Below are 20,774 nucleotides of genomic sequence, written 5' to 3' on the forward strand. Positions count from 1 at the left end.
ATTTTTATCAAGGTAGACGTTAAAAAAACAAATGCTGAAACTAAAGAAAAATGAAAAACCAACTAACCAATCAACCATCTAAAAAAAAAAAAACTGTACGGTGATGTGCTGGTGAGAGGAAATCCCTGCCCTCTGATGCTGATGTCGCCTACGTAGACACCCTTCCTGTCGTCTGCACAGTACTCTCCCTTCTACCTTGCCAGGCTGTGGGAATTTTGGCCACGCTAATTGCCTGGTTCCAAACTCCCAAATGCCCAAGGCTGGTCCTGTCAAAGACTAATGTGGACTCAAACACACTAAATACACTTACTCCTTTGTATAGAATGTGCTACAACAGAGTAAGTCACAAAGATAAACCACTTGTTAGCCTGGCTGGCTTCATGCTATCAAATAGCCTGGTCGTGGCAAGATTCAACCCTCTCCCCTTTTCAATCCCCTTTGCTTAAACTTTCTGAACTCTCTCGTTTTGGAGAAAACTCAAGAAGACCAAAATGCCTCTTACCTGCTCATAGAATCGGTTGTGCGCAACATAAAACTTGGAATCAAAAGATTCTTCTGTTACCAACACTCGTTGCCTTTCACCAATCTGTGGAGAGAAGAAGAAGAAGAAAAGGAAAGATAAGGTTAACACCTGAGAATCCAAAAACAGAGGTCTGTCTACATAGGTCTGCAGCCAGTAGTGTCCTCTGGAATTTAAAGTAGACTTTAGATTGTTAGTTATTTAACAGCTAACACTGTTCAAATCACTGATTCAAATTTCTTGGAAGACATTAATTATGGGGCAATATAAAATTAACATAGTATAAACTCTTATTTTCTTACATAACTATGAAACAGAACTTGATCTTATTTCCTCCTTCAACATAAGCAAGATAATTAAAGCTTCTATGACATACAAAAATCTTCTAAATATCACTTTGTTTCTTGAAACAAAGTTGCAAAACAAGCCAGAACAAGCTGCTTCTAATCCAAATTCATGAAAATATTTTGGCAATATGAAAGAATAGTAATAAACGTTAATTTGAGTTATGAGAGATGTACCACTAAAGAAAATGCCTCCAAAAACCAGTCATTAGGCCCCTGCACCTTAACATTTCATATGTTGCATACAATTCTGAAATTATTAATTCATACAATTATTTATTATATACATTTTCTCTATCACAACCATCTCTTTGCTGTAGCCATGACCCTGTGTTCATTTATTTTTTTAAAGAAAAAGACAGCAAAACTATAGACTGTTAATTTTCTACAGAATTGATCAACATTTATGATCTAAGTACCCATTTTTAAAGCTCTGACTCAGGCAGGGCAAAAGCAATATACATAACCTAAACATTTATACCCCCATAATATGCTGAAATAAAAAAAAAATTTTTTTAATAAATTTAAAAAAAGAATTTAATCAGCCAAAACAATGCTTAAAGAAATGTGACTATTCTAAAAACATTCTACCATTTCCAAGTTTATTCTACTGTGAAATGCTGCATTTAAAGTATCAATTACTCTTTTTTACAGGGTTGTCAAAATGTCTGATGTAGCAAACCAACTGTATTGAATGATTGTGCCCGGAATTATCTTTGCCATTGCTACTTAATAAATACAACCCCCGAAATTAAAGCACATTGGCAAGATGATTTTTAAAAAATTCCTATTCTCATTTGTAGAGACTTGTCACCATGTTCAGGCAGTTACCATGTAGGAAACATAAACACAGCTGCGCTAAATAGACCACCTAACAATTAAAAAAAAAAATTAAATTCCCCTCTCCATCATACAATGCCAATACCTAAATACACCATAATTTACTATCTAGTTTGCTATCTCCTTCAAAATGTAGCTCCCTTAGCAAAAGGTTGTAAGGTCTCTGAGATGATACTTAGCAAAGACTTATTTCACTCTCTGAAAAATAATGAAAGTTCTGGCAACATTAATCTCTGTAAAAAAATCAAGCAACAAAAAGAAAATTCCCTAACTTCTAGCTTCGATGGCTCTGTTTATCAAAAAAGATTGGTGAATATTGGGTTTCACTGAAGTATATTCTTCGGGAAGAAAACTTAGGATGTTTGCACACATTTCACAGTGTGAGTTGCTTGTAACTTGGGATAAGTATCTGTCAATGGTTCTTAAGGGAATTTGCAATTACACTTCATCTAACATTAAGTTTTCGGGAAATTAATCTAACAATAATATGAAATTGTAGAGCCACTGAAAATGTATGCTGCTTCTTTCCTTTTATTAGAATCAATGTGGACAGTTCTGGTCATCATTTCTGGGCTGTTCTATTTCATCTGGAGATGATAACGATGACAGTAATATACACACGGAGTTAGAAAGACTCCCTGTTTTTACAGTGGAGAGCTGGGCTTTCGATCAACCATCAGAGAACATTTGTAGGTGAGTATTTAACTATTATTTGCCAATAGTGACTTGGAAGAACTGCTATGTGAAGTAATGTATGGTGGCAAACACGTTTCCAGTCACCCTATTTGTGTCCTTACCTGGGGACCCTGTCTCACTGGTGAGGCCTTTAAAAATCCCCAGCTCACACTGAGCAAAAGTGAGCATAAGTGGGACTTAGGGAAGGCTCCTTAAGGGAAAAAAAGAAAAAAGATGAAAAGAACAGAAAAAAAATGAGAAGGCTAGGGCTTTGATCAATCCCACCCATATATATAAAAATAATAAAAGCTCTCCTCAATATTTTTTTTAATGAATGAAGTCACATTGAAGTGACTATCAAATACAATCTTTAAGAGAATCTGCTATTTCAAATAATCTTAAAATCAACAATGAAGTTAAGGAAGGGGCAGTTCAGATGAACCTTTGGAAGAGGCAGCCTTGCCTTGGTGACAATAAAGGAAGGCTAAGTGAACGTTTTTAAGTCTCAAGTTTCTTTTTTAAATGAACCATCTCCCCCTGTGCTTTCTATCTCTTGTCTCCGCAGTCCCACACAGAAACCCTGTGTGGTCAAAGACCCTCACATCACAAGATTTAGGGTAATGATCCTGACTTGCCATATCCTGAGTTCCTCTGTCAGAACAAGGAAGAAAAAGGCAGAGCGCATGGAGAAAACGGGCAAGGCTGTAGATATCCTTAGGCCACCAGGACCACACCACTCAGTTACCTGTTATGCTAATGGCAAAGACAACTCACTAGAAGGGATCAGAGTTTATCTTACAGAGAATGATGGAGAGGGCAATTGTGTTTCAGGCAATATTATGCTACACAAATGCTTGTCTGACATTCTGCTTGAGAAGCAGATGTCTGTGCCTACCTAATCACCACGGACAGAAATTTGCCCAACAGCTGGAACTTCCAACAGGAATGCAAGGTTATATCACTTTGAAAAATAAACAGACAACATCCTGCAAAGTAAGGAAAAGATTGAAAATCATGGTTTTCATAAAATTTGTGACTGGTAGCATGCTACAGTTCGTCCCCTCCAAAACTCATGTTGAAATTTAATTACCAAGGTAATGGTGTTGAGAGGTGATGTTTTTAAGAGGTGATTAAGTTGTTAAGATAGATTAATGTCTTTCTCAAGAGACTGGGTTAGTTCTTGCAGGAATAGATTGGTTCCCATGAGAATGGATTGTTATAAATCCATGCTGCCTCTCCTATTTGGTCTCTTTGCATGCCCTTCCACTTTCTGCTATGACTGAAGTCCTCACCAGATGGGCTGCCTGACTTTGGACTTCCCAGCCTCCAGGATTATGAGGGAAATAAACTTCTTTTCTTTATAAATTACCTAGTATCAGGCATTCTGTTACAGCAACAGAAAAGGGACTAAGACACAGAACAATACAGCTATTCAGCAGAGATAATTAAGATGCAAGTGGAATAATAAGTCCAAAGAATGGTCTAGAGGGGTAGCTTCAAGAGAACTGTGACATTCAAGGACAGGAAAAAAGGGGAAGGTGATTTGGATGGAGAAGGAAGGGTCAGAAACAGAAGCACATAGCTCTAGCAGGGAGAAGAGTCTGAAGAGGGTTCTTCAAAAACATCAAATGTCACATATTTGGATTGGTGAGGGGCGGGGGGACACAAGGTCTGAGTAGATTATTTTTAAGAGGAAAGAGACTTGAAGACAGTAGGACTGAAGAAGAGGTAGATTATAATATTTAAAGGACCTTTCAGTCCCAAAGCTAAGTCATCGCTCATGGAAAATCTGTTCTTAGGGATTGGTATGCCCATAGGTTTTATGGGAATCAGATGAAGGAAATTATGTACTCTAAATCGAGGGTGTCTCTCTTTTTTTTCTTATTTACAGTAAATGTATGCTCAGAGGCCTCTGTACATTACAGCTACTTTCTTGCTGCACTTAAACTAACAACTTGATCTTTAATACAGCACCAAGAAACATTGACAAAGTCTCTCAAAAGGCTAGCGAGTGACTTGAAGTTTCCTTAAAGAAGTCTGTCAAAATTTCAACAAAGCCCTTTTCAATAATCCTAAAATGTCCCTTTTCCTTCCGATTTGATTTATAAGCATGAATTTATAGTTGGTTAAATAAAATGCTTATTTGAGTTCTGTAACATATTAGAGCTCAAGAGCTTCAGTTGGGAATACAACCCCCTGCTAGCTAAAGCATTTCTAAGGGAAACTCAGTTTCCATTTACAAAGCTTTGACCTTCAGGACATTTGTCGGGAAAGTAACTTGATTCTGGCTATCTGAAGTAAAGAACAATTCTTACTTCCAAAGCTTGTTCCTTTACTTAATTCAGCTCTGTGGACTTGTTGGTTCTGGTACTTGCTTTAACAAGCTAGGCACACTTTATAATTTATTCATCCAAATGACATCCTCCAAATGTAAGTAGAGAAAGTAATTTTAACCTTATTTTAAAAGACATTTTATGAAAAATGAATTATAAAAGTAGCCTTGTAAAACCATCCCTCACTGTTACAGATTGGGTCATTGAAGCGAAGGACGGTGTGGGAAAAGGCCCCGCAAGACCCTGCATTACTAGTGGTCTCGTAGAGTTCTTGGGAAATACTGCCCCCGGGCTGTGAAAAAAAAAAACGTGCGGTACAATTTTCTAGGCCTTGTTGAAAAGATATGAGAAAAGCTCTTTTTTTCTTGTTTCAACCACAAAGGCAGAAAATAAAGGCAGTATTCCCTTAGGCCTAACCAGACAAAGGATGTAAGAATGTGGAGGGGGGCTTTGCAATCTCTCTGATTTCACAGGGAGGGAACCAAGGTCCCGCAGGATGGGCGATTTGCGCAGTGGCAGTGGCAGAGAGAAGAAAAGGAAGTCTTTGAATTCTTCCCACTACTTGATGCCTCCTATTTAATTGCTAGCTGTAGAAAACTTACAACATCATGGATCTAATTCTGCAGTGTCTGACTTTTCCTTGAGTAGAGAAACATCTGTGACAGACAAATAACAATGTTTTTTTTAAATTCAATTTTTGGGTAGAGTTTTTTCAGTGTGTTACATAATCAGCTAGCTATGTCATTTGTGTCACATCTATGCTTAAATTTCCCAAGTGCTTGAAGTTGTGAAAAACATCAGTTCTAACCATATGGCCGGAGACTGCAGATAAAACACACACTTGCATTTAAAAAGCAGTGGTTTCCAACAGAATTTTGTTGCTGAATGAATGCTCATCAAGTACACTTTATTTCGTCATTTGTCCCGAAACAAACAGTATTCTACAAGGCTATATAAGGCCTTAAAGAGAGAAACTGAGAAGAATTGTTTGAAGAAAGGCAGACATTACCCAAATTAAACAAAGACATCAGGACATGCGGGCTAACACCTTTAACTCAGTAAGAAATGTTACTTGTATAAGTACTCTTGGAAGAAAAAGGTTTCTCTTATACTCATATACTGCTTTAAACTTTATATAAACTTTCTATAAAGTTTATTTTTCTCTTTACTACTTTTTTTCCTTTTCACTTTTGCTTTACTTAAACAGAAAACTCAAGATGTGGCTTTGGAAAATAATGTCAATCAAATTTCTATTTTGAAGTGTTGGGTTATAAAAAAATTTCAATATTTCAATATAACTATTTAGAGTATCAAAAAATTCACAAAGCCTATATATATGTGTATAGTATATGATGATCTATGTAAGATAAACATTTCTTGAAAACAGTTATAAGGTGGTAAAGAAATTATTTTGCTTCCCCTGAAAAGTTTCTTAGAATTACTTTTTCTGTCCATTCTTTTGCCTTAGGAAAACAATGGAGATCAAAACACACATATCAAAAGTTCTTATAATCATTTATGTCATTGTACTAATAAACTTGAATTTTATCTCTGTTTATGCTACAAAATATTCTGACGTGCTCCTTCTACAACCAAGTTTTTTTTTTCTTTATTGTAGATAATAAAATACAATTTTTCTACCTGACTGGTTTCTGAATGCATGACTCTGGGAAATGTCAAATGTCTTTCTTTAGCTCCAGTCAAATTAGTTTTTTTTTTCCCCTAAGCTGCCTGGAACATGTTAAACACAAGGCTGTGACCTTAAACTCTGAAATAATATTTCTAGTGTCTGTGCAAAAGCCTGCCCTCACATACACCTTTAGACTAATTACTGCAGTGTAATGTTGCCAGTGAACCGCTGTAATTACACTTGGAGAAAAGTATGGTCTTGTTCTTTCCTAGCTAATGAAAATGATAACCTTTCCATTTTGATTCATCATTCACAACAGGCAGAGCATGCGATGCTGGGTCTCCAGAGTATACCGTAATTTTCCTGACTGTTTATGCACACTTCTATTTTCTGGCCCTGCAGAAGCTGGAATTAAAGAACCAGGCATACTTATGCTAAAAACAGTCAACAGTAGTAATAGCAATAACATTAAAATTTAATATCATCCTTATTCCACAATGCCATTCTATAATGAAATAGGGCCATGACACAGTAATGTGTGTCAAAAATGATGATAGCATAGAAAACAAGTGATGAGCCTCTAAGTCCATTGAATTCAAAATGTTAGCCATCAGTTTATTGGTCTACTTAAGGATTCTTGAAAGAAGATGTTGGACAGTTTATTCTCAAAGGGGCTAGACTGGTATCTGACTCTTAAACAATGACAGAAAATGCATTCTGTTATATTTTTTAAAAACGTTATCCTCCATGTGAAAAAAAATTCTTTAGCTACACTTATTAATAGAAATAAATGTGTTTGGAAGGGGAAAAATGTTCCTTTGAAGCAGAGTATCCATACTTTTAAATATATGTTCATATATATTAATTGCCATGAGAATCTTAGTGGTCCTTCCTTGTAATTCAGAAACAACCTAAACACAAAGGAAAACCTCAAAACAGTCTGGCTTTTTGAAAGTCCTTCCTCCCAAAGCAATGATGCAAGATACAAAGATGAGACCCAAGGCAGTTCTACTAAGTCAAATCCGACTATGAAGTTTCTTCTAACAAGAACTCTCTTGTGGTTTTTTCTTCAATTGCTGGATGGTTTTCTTCTAGCCACACACCCACCCCAGTAAGAGAGAGACAAGTTAAGGTAGTCTCTTTCCAGCTGGAGGCAAAATCCTATGTTATTTTCATCTGCTGATTGTAGCCTGTAGTAACATTAGATAACAAATGCCTACTGGATCCCTTTCTAGCAGCAGGGATCTATACCTAGTGCTGACTGAACCTCCAATTCAAAAGACAGCCAAGGCTGGGCTCAGTGGCTCAGGCCTGTAAATCTAGTACTCTGGAAGGCTGAAGCAGGAGGACTGCTTGAGGCCAGGAGTTTGAGACCAGCCTGAGCAAGAGTGAGACACCATCTCTACTAAGAATAGAAAAAATTAGCTGGGTGTGGTGGTGTATACCTGTAGTCTCAGCTACTTGGGAGGCTGAGGCAGGAAGATCACCTGAGCCCAGGAGTATGAGGTTGCAGTGAGCTATGATGACACCATTGCACTCCACCTAGGGCAACAGAGCAAGACTCTTCCACACACACATACACACACACAAAAGCCAAGTTTTAACTACCTGCCTAGACATTCTTGGGATTCTAGAACATTCTAAGGTACTGTCTACAGTGCTTCTGTGAATTTTTTTTTTAATTATGATAAAACACATGAGACCTATCTTCTCGACAAAACCAAACAAGTTGACCTTTCTTATCACAGACCCAGCACAAATATGTTACATCTATTTTTCCCCACACTGGGCGAACTCTGTAATGGCCAGGCAGTGTGGGAAAATGCTCAACATTTAAAACTATGTAAAGTCCTATGGTCAGATATTACCAGTAATATCTACCCATGAGATCTTATTAATGGGACCACTAAGAGGGATATGTGTGTAGAATTCTTTCTTACTAAAAGCTCAATCCCAGAAGTTGAACATAATCTCCAGTCACTTAAACCCTCCTGAGCTTTTCCCATTGGTCTTTATCAGTCATTACTTGGCAACTTTGGGCAAATCTTTTTTTTTTTTAATTTTTTTTTATTTCAGCATATTATAGGGGTACAAATGTTTAGGTTACATATATTGCCCTTGCCCTACCCGAGTCAGAGCTTCAAGTGTGTCCATCCCCCAGATGGTGTACACCGCACCCATTAGGTGTGTATATACCCAAGGGCCAATCTTTTTTGATGAACAGATTCTCCTAAAGGGATGTACTCATAAAAGTAGGTTGTATACCTTAAATATATATAATTCTATCTGTCAATTATACCCCAAAAAAGAGTTTAAGAAAAGAAACCACAAAATACTTGAATATGAATTATTAGTCACATAATCTGTTGATGAAACATTTTTAACATAATGCTGTGTTGCATAAATGAGAAGCTTTTAAATGCTGATTTTTAAAAATTAATTTATATCAAGAATTGCCATAAACAAAGTTAAAAAGCAAACAAAAAAATTTGTAGCACTTATGACATGTATGATATCTATTATACAATATACATAAATAACTTTTATAAAATAGTAAGAAAACAATAAATGTCCCAATAGAAAAACAAACTGCTGAAAAGGCAATTCAAAACAAAAAAAATTCTAAATTATCCACATACGGTACATATATGAAAAAAGTTCTACCTCACTCTCAGAGAAACAAGCACTAAATAAGGAAATATACTTTTTTCTACAAATGAGCAAAAATATGTAAGAATACCATGCTGTGTTTCTGAAAAAAAGTTTTTTTCACACCCTTCCTCAGCCAAAAAAAGGACACAAAAGTGACCAGTAACCACACGTATTAATAGGTCAGCTTCTTGGAAGGTGCTTACAAAAGATTTGTCTCACTGATGACACAATAAATAAGCCAAATTTTAAAAAAAGCGAAAGCTGCGTCTGCGAGATTGAGTGTGTATGTACTCCAGTAACCGGCAGTAGCCACTTGTCAACTTCCTCATACCTTCTGGGCTCCAAGTCCTCATTCCAAAAGCAGGGAGCGAAGGCTGCTGAGCGCCAGGCCCCTCAGTGGGCTACGCTCCCAAACACATTATCAACAGCAGAGGACTCAGAAGAACTCAAAGACTCAGACATCTGGAGGAAAAAAAGTGTGGGTGTGGTATACAGGACACTTCCCAATTTTCTTGTGGAGTAAGAAAGCTCCTTTTCAAATAGGAGAGAGGATGGATAAGCTCCAGCCTACCCAGGCTGTAAATGTGACTCTATAAAATCATGAATTCAGAGCTGGAGTGGATGGAAGGGAGGAATTAACAGATCATTTAGTCCAAAGTCTTCATTTTACAGATGAGAAAACTAAAGCCCCTGAGAGATTAAGTGACTTGGTCAAGGTCATACAGCTCATAATATTTGATCCACAATATTAAAAATGGATTTTATGCTGACAGTTGTTTTGGGCAAGTGGTGAATTCTTCAACTACTCTAAAACGGCACCATCCCGTACAGTAGCCACTAGCCACACATGCCTACTGTGCACTCAAAATATGGCAAATCCAAATAGAGATGTGTTATAAAATGCACATTGGTATAAAGCGCACACTGGATTTCAAAAACTTAACATGAAGAATGTAAGATATCTCATTTTTTATATTGATTACACACTGAATTGATAATACTTTTGATGTATTGGGTTAAATAAAATATATTATTAAAACTAATTTTGCCCGTTTCCTTTTACTTTTTTAATGTGGCTACCAGAAAATTTAAAATAACATCTGTGGTTCATACTATATTTCTATTGGACAGGGCTGTTCTAAAACATTATGATGTTGTTTTTAAGGATTTAACAGAAATCCCCCCCATTTCACTATTTTAGAAAAGGATCATATTGGTCATTTAAAAATAATTTTTTTTAAATTCACTACAACACTTAATTGCGGTACTCATATAAAGAATGTATACATATCCTGTAAAGGCAGAAATTCTGAATAGCTAAATTGCTCTTTTTGACTATTCATTATTCTTGCTTTCATTTTCCTGGTTGACCACAGCCTCCCTAAAACCTTAAGCCATGATCAATTTGCTCATTGTTTTTAGGGAAATTCAGGCAACCAAGGAGATGCCATCTAAATTTTCCAATCTGTCATTTTCCATTTTGTGTGGCTGCAAAAGCAACCACATAAAACACAATGGCGTTTGGACTGAAAAGGCAGAAATTGATCATTCTCAAATTTGTTTTTTTAAAAAAGCCAGAAATGAATGTCCAAAATACGTACTGCCTTTGGTAAGATACATCTTTCATTACACCCCCCATTACCAAAAAACTCAGCATAGATGTGAGCAATAAATAACACGTGCAGTACACCCCACCATCTTTCAACCATTTGCCAGTTGGGATTGAGGCTGAGGAAGCAGAAAGGATTAAGCAGAAATCAAAGACAGCCAAGCTCTAATGGTGTCTAATTAGCATAACAAAAGACACTGCCACAATCTTTCAGCAGTAGGCCATACATCTCATTAAAGAAGACTGAATAACAATTATTCTCCTCTCTTCCCCCGCCCCCCACCCAATACTTCTTGGCTTAGCTCCGGGAGACCCTGAGAGCTCAGCTCCAGCTTCTGCTTTATTGGGCAAGCATTCAGGCTGCAGGGAAAGAGCCCACTTGTATTACTTGTATTATGATGCACCTGCATCTCAATGCTTTATTCCGATTTCCTCTCCTGCTGTGAAAATGTAGCTTCCTCAAGCACACACAAGTCCTGCTATGCAGTTTATAGGAATAGAATATTGAGAAATGTCAATGATGACCCTAAAAAACGAATGCTAGTCCTCCATAAAATGTCTAAAATGTCTTTATTTAAAGAAAACTGATCTATATTTATTTTTCTTAAACCTATTCTGCTTTTCCCCTTTAATATTACTTCATTGTTGCAGACTTAATGAAGCTAAATTGAAATTCTACAAAATTTTTTGCAACCCCCAGTAATCAGCTGCGTGTACATGCATACACACAAACACATAGATACATGCACACATCATGCAATTTTAATGGGTAGTGGTTTGAAGTATTCCTCTCTATTTCCTCTTGGTGATAGATAAGTGAGAAAATATATGAAATTCAACACAAGCACATCAAGGCGGCAGGTGAGCACATGGGAGTTTTTGTGTACATTTAAACCAAGAATGAAAAAAAAAATTCTTCCAGGGTGATTACTAAGAAAGATGAAAGCTTCAAGTAATACTATGTACTTTTCATAATCAATCTACTTTGAGTGGGGAGGGTAGAGAAAAGGACACAGTTATTTAGTCCAAACAATTTCCAATTCTGAGCTACATTTTTTGATCTGTAACACCTTTCGAAAGGGAATTTAGTAGGAGGGCTGCTTTGATTTGTTTTTTAATGGCTTCTCCTGCCAAACACAATATTACATCGTCTACTTAAACCTGAACATTGCCATGTCTGCAAGTTGTTCTAGGAAAAGCTGTTTATCACAGATGTAGATAGGAACCACTGCAATCGTTCCTGAGACTAAATAGCAGGAACTGAGCCAACTCACAAGAGTAGCTGGGAAAACCTACTGAACCTATTTAGTATGTCTGGGTTTTCCAAACTGCTACAAAATTACTGCAGTGCAAGAACTGAGAGACCTTGAGAATATTCAAGTCATTAAAATCATAGACTAGAGACCTAAGGTGAGACATTTTAATACTATACTACTCTGTACATGGCAGTAGACAGTTAAAATAAACCTTGGAACATCACTTAAATCCTAAAAGACCCTTTTCTTTGTGTCAGCATTCAAGAGCCAGTTTGCACCTTCCACCCCCCCTTTCCATCCCCCGGGTGAAGTGGATATTTTTATCTTTTCTCCCACTGATTTTCTTCTGTTTAATAAATCATATAGTTTTATATACATATACACAGATACATATATACACACACATGCATTAACATATTTTTTACTTCTTGCCTATTTCTACTTTAAAGTTTTGTCAAAAAGTAGTACGCGAATGTAACACATTATCATGAATTCTATGTTGCTTTATATTTTAAAGTTCATTCACAATAATTTTGTGTTTTGATCCCCAGGCAGTGAATAGATCTCTCGTAACAACTATGGTCCCAGTGGGAAGGCTAGTATGATTTCTTTCTCTCTTGGGTGCAGCCAGTGGGGTAAGAGCTTGAAGAGGACTAATCAGGGAGTCAGAAGGCCTCTAGTTCCACCTCTGTCACTAACTGGCTGTTTGACTCCAAGCAGATCTTTTCACTTTTGAGCCTTGGTTTCCTCATCTGAAAAAAAAGGGTTGTGGGGCGTGTGTGTGTGTGTGTGTGTGTGTGTGTGTGATCAACAGCCTAGAAAGACATGTCTGGCTCACACAGTCTGTGTTTCTAAATTAACAGAGCCAGTAACATGTCCTGCCATTCATGCTGGGAGCCCACAGGAGCAAGGGAGGCTCTGCTGGCCTTGGCTGCAGAGAAGGTGGCAGTGGTGGCCACCGCGCCCTCCCATGCACATGGCTAGGGGCTGGCCCTTGCCTGCCAGCTTGGCATGAGTCTACTACCTCTGTCGCTTCCTTTCACTCCAGTGCTGCCCCACCCACCGCCTGGGATCAACAATGTTTGCCAAAGGATGAATGAAAGAAAGAACAGAAGTAACATTTTGGAGATTCAGTTCACCTTCTGAAAGAAATCATTAAAATAATTATGTGGCTGGAGCCTTGAGCTTTCTCAGATTAATAACCTGGCTTTTGAGCGTCAGTGGCAGGAGTAACACTACAGAGGAAGTCCAACTGTAGGTGCTGGAAAAGTTAGACTATTACTGGTAATACAGCCCACAGCACTCCTGCTGCCTACAGGAGAGTCTACATTGAACTAAATTCCAACTTTTCACGCATCCTCCACTTACTATAAGAAGACAGCTCAGTGCGCTGAAACATGCTCATGACTTCAACATTACTGCTGGATACCTTTATTCAACTAGTCACAAGGAAATTTTAATTTTAATTAGAAAACTGGCTTAGGCCTCTGTCCAATTGCTGCTTCATAATAGGAGTAACTTTTACAAAGCAACAATGTTAGAGTCCAGGTTGTTGCTAAAGACACTAACCAAGTAGAAGGCTGCAGGAGGAGTTAGGATCCCAGAAAAGGAGTGCAGGTTAGCATTCCCGGTGGGTGCCTTGCCGGTCCTCTGCAGGAAGCCTGCCTGAAAAGCAGAGAGAACTCTTTAACCCCCTTTTTGAAACCCTGACTCAAAAGGATTGCAGAAAAGTAAGACAAAACATATTTAATGGGAAGAAAGGAGGAAGTTTTTCCTAAACTGATAATTCTGCAATGCACTTTTTCAGTAGCTATGGAAAAGATGAATTATGCTAAATAAAAACAAACCCAGAGCAGCTTCCTGTCATTTCTAAGACATGATCCTATGCCTGCCTGAAAGAGTTAAGGCTGTATAAATATTTATCATTCTTCTTTCAAAAGGATAAGAAAAATTCCCTTTGCATACATGAATTTTAGATTGCTAAGCAAACATAAAGAGATGGTCAGAGGCCCATCATCTTAATGAGGATATGGTAATGATAATGATTTTTTTTTTTTTTAGCTAGCTTAAATGTGATCAAAACCTAGAGATTTTGATTCTATACTAAGGCATGCACAGACCCAAGAACAGTTAATGCTTTTAGGAGGATATGGATGGGATGACAGGAATACCATCAAGGGCTTAGAGTGGAATCAGGGTGAAAGATTCATTAAAAGTGATAAATAGGATATGCCTTTCTTAATGTTTTACAATTGCATATTCAATACAGCAGGCCAGTGACTATGCATTTTAACTGTCCTTATTTTTAAGAGAGCTGCCAGATTTTAATTACAGATTAAACAGTTATTTGCAAATGAGTACCTCTTCATTAGCATACCAGAATCATAATAATAAACAATTCTCTGTTACTAAACAGCATATAGACAGCATGAAGTTTAAGAACATACGTATAGCACTACAGCAGGGAAAAATACTCTATTTAATTTGAGCAAACTGATTACCTTAAGTATTTTTAGGGTAAATAACCTAGATGAAAGCTCCCAAGATTCGAAATTTCATGAGTGGAGATTTTGTTACTCTTATTTGCAACTCTAACCGCAGTGCCTAAAACAATGCCCAGCTCATAGTAGGCTCTCAACAAATATCTGTTGAATAAATGAATGAATGAACCAGCTCTTTGAATAAGTACGTAGTTATATCTTTCTGGCTATTCTGTCAAGCACTGATACCTTTTTAAAAATTGCTACATTGGGGCCGGGCGCGGTGGCTCACGCCTGTAATCCTAGCACTCTGGGAGGCCGAGGTGGGCGGATCGTTTGAGCTCAGGAGTTCAAGACCAGCCTGAGCAAGAGCGAGACCCCACCTCTACTAAAAAAATAGGAAGAAATTATATGGACAGCTAAAAATATATATAGAAAAAATTAGCCGGGCATGGTGGCGCATGCCTGTAGTCCCAGCTACTCGGGAGGCTGAGACAGGAGGATCGCTTGAGCTCAGGAGTTTGAGGTTGCTGTGAGCTAGGCTGACGCCACGGCACTCACTCTAGCCTGGGCAACAGAGTGAGACTCTGTCTCAAAAAAAAAAAAAAAAAAAAAAATTGCTACATTGGAATCAAATCATCAGTGGTATTTTTCTCAAAGGATTTAATTCTATAATTTATTCTCAGGGCCTTAGAAGAATTGCATTTTTCTGTTATAATACCATCTTCATAACAAAGAGCAGTTATAATAATCTTATTTCATATAGTTCCTTATTTTTCATTTTCACATGTTACTTTCATTGTTTCCGATGAAATTTAAGTAACTTGGTCAAGGATACTATCCGAGTTAGACATCGCTCCCAGGTGCCAAGCTTCCTAGCCCAGTGTTTTCTTCAGTATACAATGCTGTACTATCTCTTTGCTACTTATTATGCATCTGGAAGAAAGCATAGAACAAGCTCTTTGAGAGAAAATGAGGTACAATAATAACTACAAATAATAGACATTCTATCAACACAGTAAAGCAGAAAAAGATGGGAAATGAAAGAGAAATTTTCATTATTACCATTCACTTATCAGTAGAGAAAGATGAAAAGTAATTAAAATATCTTCTCAAAATGGCTGTCTAGAGTCCTCTGTTTTGTATTAGGATAGAACATATCAAGTACAGAACAGCTAATGTTCTGCTAATGCAGACTGAGAAAATTGTCTTTAAAAATCAACATATAATCTACCCAGAAGAAAAGAAACCATTATATCAAAAATATACCTGCCTTTGTATGTTTATCACAGCACAATTCACAATCGCAAAGATATGGAATCCACATAAGTGCTCATCAACTGACAAGCGGATAAAGAAAATGTGGTATATATACCATGGAGTACTACTCAGTAATAAGAAAGAATGAAATAATGTCTTTTGCAGCAACTTGGATGGAACTGGAGGCCATTATCTTAAGTGAAGTATCTCAGGAACAGAAAAATAAATGCCACATGTTCCCACCTGTAAGTGGGAGCTAAACTATGGCTACACAAGGGCACGCAGAGTATAGTATAATGGACGTTGGAGACTCAAAAGGGGGGAAGGTGGGAGAGGGTGAGGGAAATTTGGTGCCCCAAAATTACCTATGGGGCACAATGGGGACACGTGATAATAGCATTGATCCATTCATGAGAGTACAGCTGTCATGGCCTAATCACCTCTAAAGGTCCCACCTCCCAATACTGCCACATTGGAATGGCTTGACCTCTAAAACAGACACTGAAATTTAATTGCCATTGTAACACTGTTGAGAGGTTGTTTTAAAAGTGATTCAGCTTGCTGAGCTCTCTTGCTCCTGCCTTCTTGCACTGGCTCCCTCTCAAGTGCTCTCTCCCTCCCCTCTGCCCCCCCTCTGTCACGCCCTCTCACCGTGTGACACCTCTGCCACATTATGAGGAAGCAAGAGGGCCCCTGCCACATGCCGGCACCATGCTCTGGGACTTCACAGCATCCAGAACTGTGAGAAATAAATTTCTTTTCTTTATGATTTACTCAAGTCTGTGGTTTTCTGTTATAGCAGCAGAAAACAGACTGAGACAAGTTTCTGCCACATGACCTTTTGGGCACATATTCAAAGCAAAGAAATCTCTAAATGGACTTCAGCAACTTGAAGATACACTGGGCTTTTACCATTCAGAGATTAGGGGATTTGAGGAAAATTAAACAGTTCCTTGCTTACCAGATCACAATAAGAAGATAAAACCACAAAAAGTTCTTCACAAGAAGTAATTGCTCTTTTTGGTTTAGGGGACATATAAAGTGGAAAAAAAAAAAAAACATTAGTAAAACAAAACTGGTAGCCTGAAGGGCAGTTCATATGCCGTCAAAAAGGCACCTGGGAAGAAGTTTTTAAATTCAAAATGTTAATCCAGTGTCTCTAACAGTTATTTCTGATTGGCTTAGGCAGTCTCCCTCTGAGGCTTTCAAAAATCAGTGAAAGATGAGATAGCTATGACTGGGACCAGACAGCTAACTTCTGCTTGCTTCTAAAAACACCAGTAGTAAATAGCTGACTCAACCAAGCTCACTGGTGTATTCCAGTTGACATATTCTTTGGTATCACAAAGTTTGCTATCAAACCTAAAGGTCTTAGAGTTACTGCTTCAAATAAAGGTGGTGGTGGGTAGGGGGGTTGGAAGGATTCATGAGAAAGTTCAAGCATTAGTAGAGAAAATTTGATTCTACTACTTCTACTAACCACCATGATGACTATGACCACAGCACAGCCACCACCACGACTCATGTTCTGGTGATGCAATGGCTGACCTTATTCCATCACCAAACACCCTATGGGTTATGTACTGATTTTGTTTCTTTTTGTTACTCTACAGATAAGTAAACCAGGCTCACTGAGATGGTCTTAGCCAGAGTCACACAGTTTATAATGGTAAAGCTGGTGATTTCCTTTTTCTTTTTTTAATATTCTACAATTCAAGGTGATAGTATTCTATTACTTGAAGTATACATGGATAGAGACTTGTGCAGCAAAGAGAAACGCTGCTTTATGAAAGTAATAATAGCATAACATATTCAGTTCCCAAAACTTCATTTCTGATTTTTATAAAATACAAAGATTATATTATTAGGAATAAATTACTTCTAAATTCTTTAGCTTGCCAGAAAGCTACTAGGCAAAAATTTGAAATTAATTTAATGCCAATTATGAAAATACACCCTCCCACACACAGCATTTCCTGGAAGATATGTGGAAAATGCCCCATGAAGAACTAGTTGCCCCTGACTAGCCACCTTCATGTTTAGTGCATGACTTTGTGGAACATTGGTCTTGAGGTTAAAAAAGGTCCCAGACTGATAAATGAAGGAAACATCTATGGACAAGCAAACCCTGTAATGATAATGAATTGTTGATTCAGGGCAATTTGTTTTGCAAGTCAATTTCAGGTAATGTTTCTATTATGGTCTCATTCAACCCCACTCCCACCTCCGTGCAGGCACCCTATATTCGCCCCTCTCTTTGAAAACCTGTGACCTTCTTTACAAAGTTATCGTGGCCTTTCCTCACCCTGGAAAGAGATGAGGGCAGACAGGCAGTGCCTCGGCAGCAGTGGAGAAATCCCTCTCCATGTAATCGGCATCACCTGCTGTGTTCGACGGGAACAGTTCACAGGGATACTGGCAAATACGAGTTTCGTAGCTTGTCAAACCTCACAATTCTATCAAATTTTAGAGTTGAAATTTTGTTGTTTGGTTAAAAGTTAAGAAAAATCGTGGTAGGCTGGAATCATTTCCTACGCTACGTACTCTGCTAGTGAGCTACCAGAGTGTTGGAAAGACCATGGAACCTACCTAGGTTGGAGATCTGCTTTGAGCCCTTGGATGCTTGGGTAAGTCAAGTCCGCTTTGGTCCTCGCTTAGATGCAAGTAGAACCAGCTCATTTAATAAATGAGAACAGGTGCCATCCCTTAAGAAACTGACAATTGCTATATGAAAGTAGGTTGTTGGGATACTGATATCACCATTATAACTAGAAAGGTTCTGTGACAGCGCAAGTGAAATCTTTTTTTTGGTATTATTTTCAATCAGATTAACTCCTGTTGCAATGACTTTTAACAAGATCACCTTTCACCATGTGATCCTCCCTTTTATTCTAAATAAAAAGCCTTACATACAAGATAAAAGTAACATTAAAAACAAATTTTAAGAAAAATCATGTTTCCATATTTTAAATAAATAAATATGGCTTCCTCTTCATTATTTGAGTTCAGAATCACACAGGGCACATTGTCTTAAGAACACATTCATATTTTCTCCATTATCAGTAGGATTACAACATAAATGATACAAGATTTACAAAGAAACTATAGGTGCTGGCTTTGTGCAAGAATTTTATATGGTAAAAGATCCTTAAATATATAACCCATCATATTATTTAGAATAATAAGAAATGTAATTTCTTGATTGTTTCCTTTTCTCTATCATCGTACCCTTTCCCCATTATATGGCCCTTTCCTTGGATACTGTATGATTGTCTCTTAAATTTCCCTCTTCTATCTTCTCCTCTGCCTGATGCTGGCAACACAAGCTGGGATTATCTTTTAAGTCATATTTCCTTACAGAGCTGATAGACTAGAAAAAGTACCAATGGGTGATAAAACTGGTCGAGTTCAAATGAGATTCTGACTTTTGTTTGGACAAGCTGTTAGTTTTGCCATCTATAAAATAGGAAAAGCTTATAATAAATAACCATATATTAATATTTTAATACAAAAATATTGACTAAAATACTACAGAATGCATTTCAGAATTTCACTTTTCATATTGGTTTATTCAGCATTCTGATTAGGTTGCTAGGCTATAAGAACATTTTTATCAAAAATATACTATTATATCATGTGTTTAGTCTCATCATCGTTTTGGAAAATTGTCAAATACATCAGTAAATAATGATTCCTCAATTTCCTTACAGAACCAATGTTTGAGTAGATCCAGTAGCCATTTTTGAGATAATATATCTCTTTGCTACTGAAAAAGGAAAAAAAAAAAAAAGATCAGAGGAAAACCTTAAATAATACCCAACCAGATTGAAGATCATATCACACTTTTTAAATCAAGCCTTTGCTTTTATAAATCAAGTGTTCTGGTTTTGTTCAAAATACTTACTTTCCTCATGTATTCATTTTTAGTAGTTAATGAAAAGAGAGTAGAAAAAAGCTTATGTATTGAAGTTTCTAAACAGAACTAGGCAGACAGTTAAATCAAATCTATGAAAAATTCATAATCATCACAAACCAGAGCTAGTTCTTCCTGCATTTGATAACAGATACACTCACTAACAGAATCAAGTGTGTATGTGTAAGGGGGAGGGAGAAGGAAGGAGCGGATGTTCAATTTATCAAAACCATAATTATGATATATAAAAAATAAATATCATAAAAATGGAAATAAGCCACTGTATTAAAATGGAGGAAAGAACCTGTGAAGTAGAAGGGAAGAGACCTAAGTTTAAAAACCATGCAATATTTTATCGATTTTCATTCTACTTAAATTAACTGAGAATACCCAAAAGCTTAAAAAAGCATATTTCAGCATGATTCTAATTTAAGGTAGGAGAAGCCTTGCTTATATAAATAATTCAAATGAACAGCAGAGTTGTGGATTTTTCTAATCATAATTCTTCTCTAATAGTCAGGGGGCTGCAAGAATTGCTTTTTAGAAACCAGCGTCCATCCCACGACGGCATCTTCAGACTACAGAGGCAGGAAGACCCTTTGCCTAAACTGCCTTGTGCTTTATAAAATTTCACATTCTAGCACATATGTATCACCCTTCACATGTAGGGTGTTATACACATAACAGCTATACACATAAATTCAAAGCAGTATTTTTGTCTTCTGTATTTACATTATAATTTACAAAAGAAACCAAGCAGATTTAAAATTTCACTATTGAGGAGATGAGTTGCATATTTAGCAGAACCTCTTGCCTCACCTGCATGTCTTTTTAAATGCCAGTCTGTTCACTTTCTTATGTTTCACTGTTTGGCTTTGCAACAGTAACACCAAATTAATCAGTCCAGAACACTCATAAACAAACTATGATTTTAAATTGATTAATGTATAGAAAAATGTTCTTCTCTTTTAGAACTGTACTTGCATGCATGAAAAACCAGAATCAAGAGTTAATTAAACCTTTAATGCTCCTCTTATCACATAGTGTTAAATGAAGTAATTAACGTCTGTTCCATCTAAGGATGCAGGCTTGGAAAGAATTTCCATTTCATTTGTCATTTAACAAATAACTATAGTAAGCACTTTACAAATACTAGCCAGTTCAGTGCTCAAAACACCTCATGCAGTAGCGATCTCTTCATGAGGAGTCTGAGACCCACAGGCACTAACTAAGGCCCTTTCCTACAGCACCTTAGCTAGTAG

The 20,774-nt window shown here is 37.2% G+C and overlaps 1 protein-coding gene across 1 annotated transcript in view; it reads right to left on the reverse strand.

Moving 5' to 3' along the window:
- CDKAL1 (CDK5 regulatory subunit associated protein 1 like 1) overlaps positions 1–20,774 on the reverse strand; it is a 582,236-nt gene that overhangs the window by 30,291 nt on the left and 531,171 nt on the right. Inside the window, exon 13 of the mRNA XM_069493178.1 lies at positions 503–586. Within this exon, the coding sequence (XP_069349279.1) occupies positions 503–586 (84 nt within the window). The remainder of the gene's footprint in view (positions 1–502; positions 587–20,774) is intronic.

This window comes from Eulemur rufifrons, chromosome 18, assembly GCF_041146395.1.
Source record: "Eulemur rufifrons isolate Redbay chromosome 18, OSU_ERuf_1, whole genome shotgun sequence".
In the NCBI taxonomy this organism is placed as follows: Eukaryota; Metazoa; Chordata; class Mammalia; order Primates; family Lemuridae; genus Eulemur; species Eulemur rufifrons.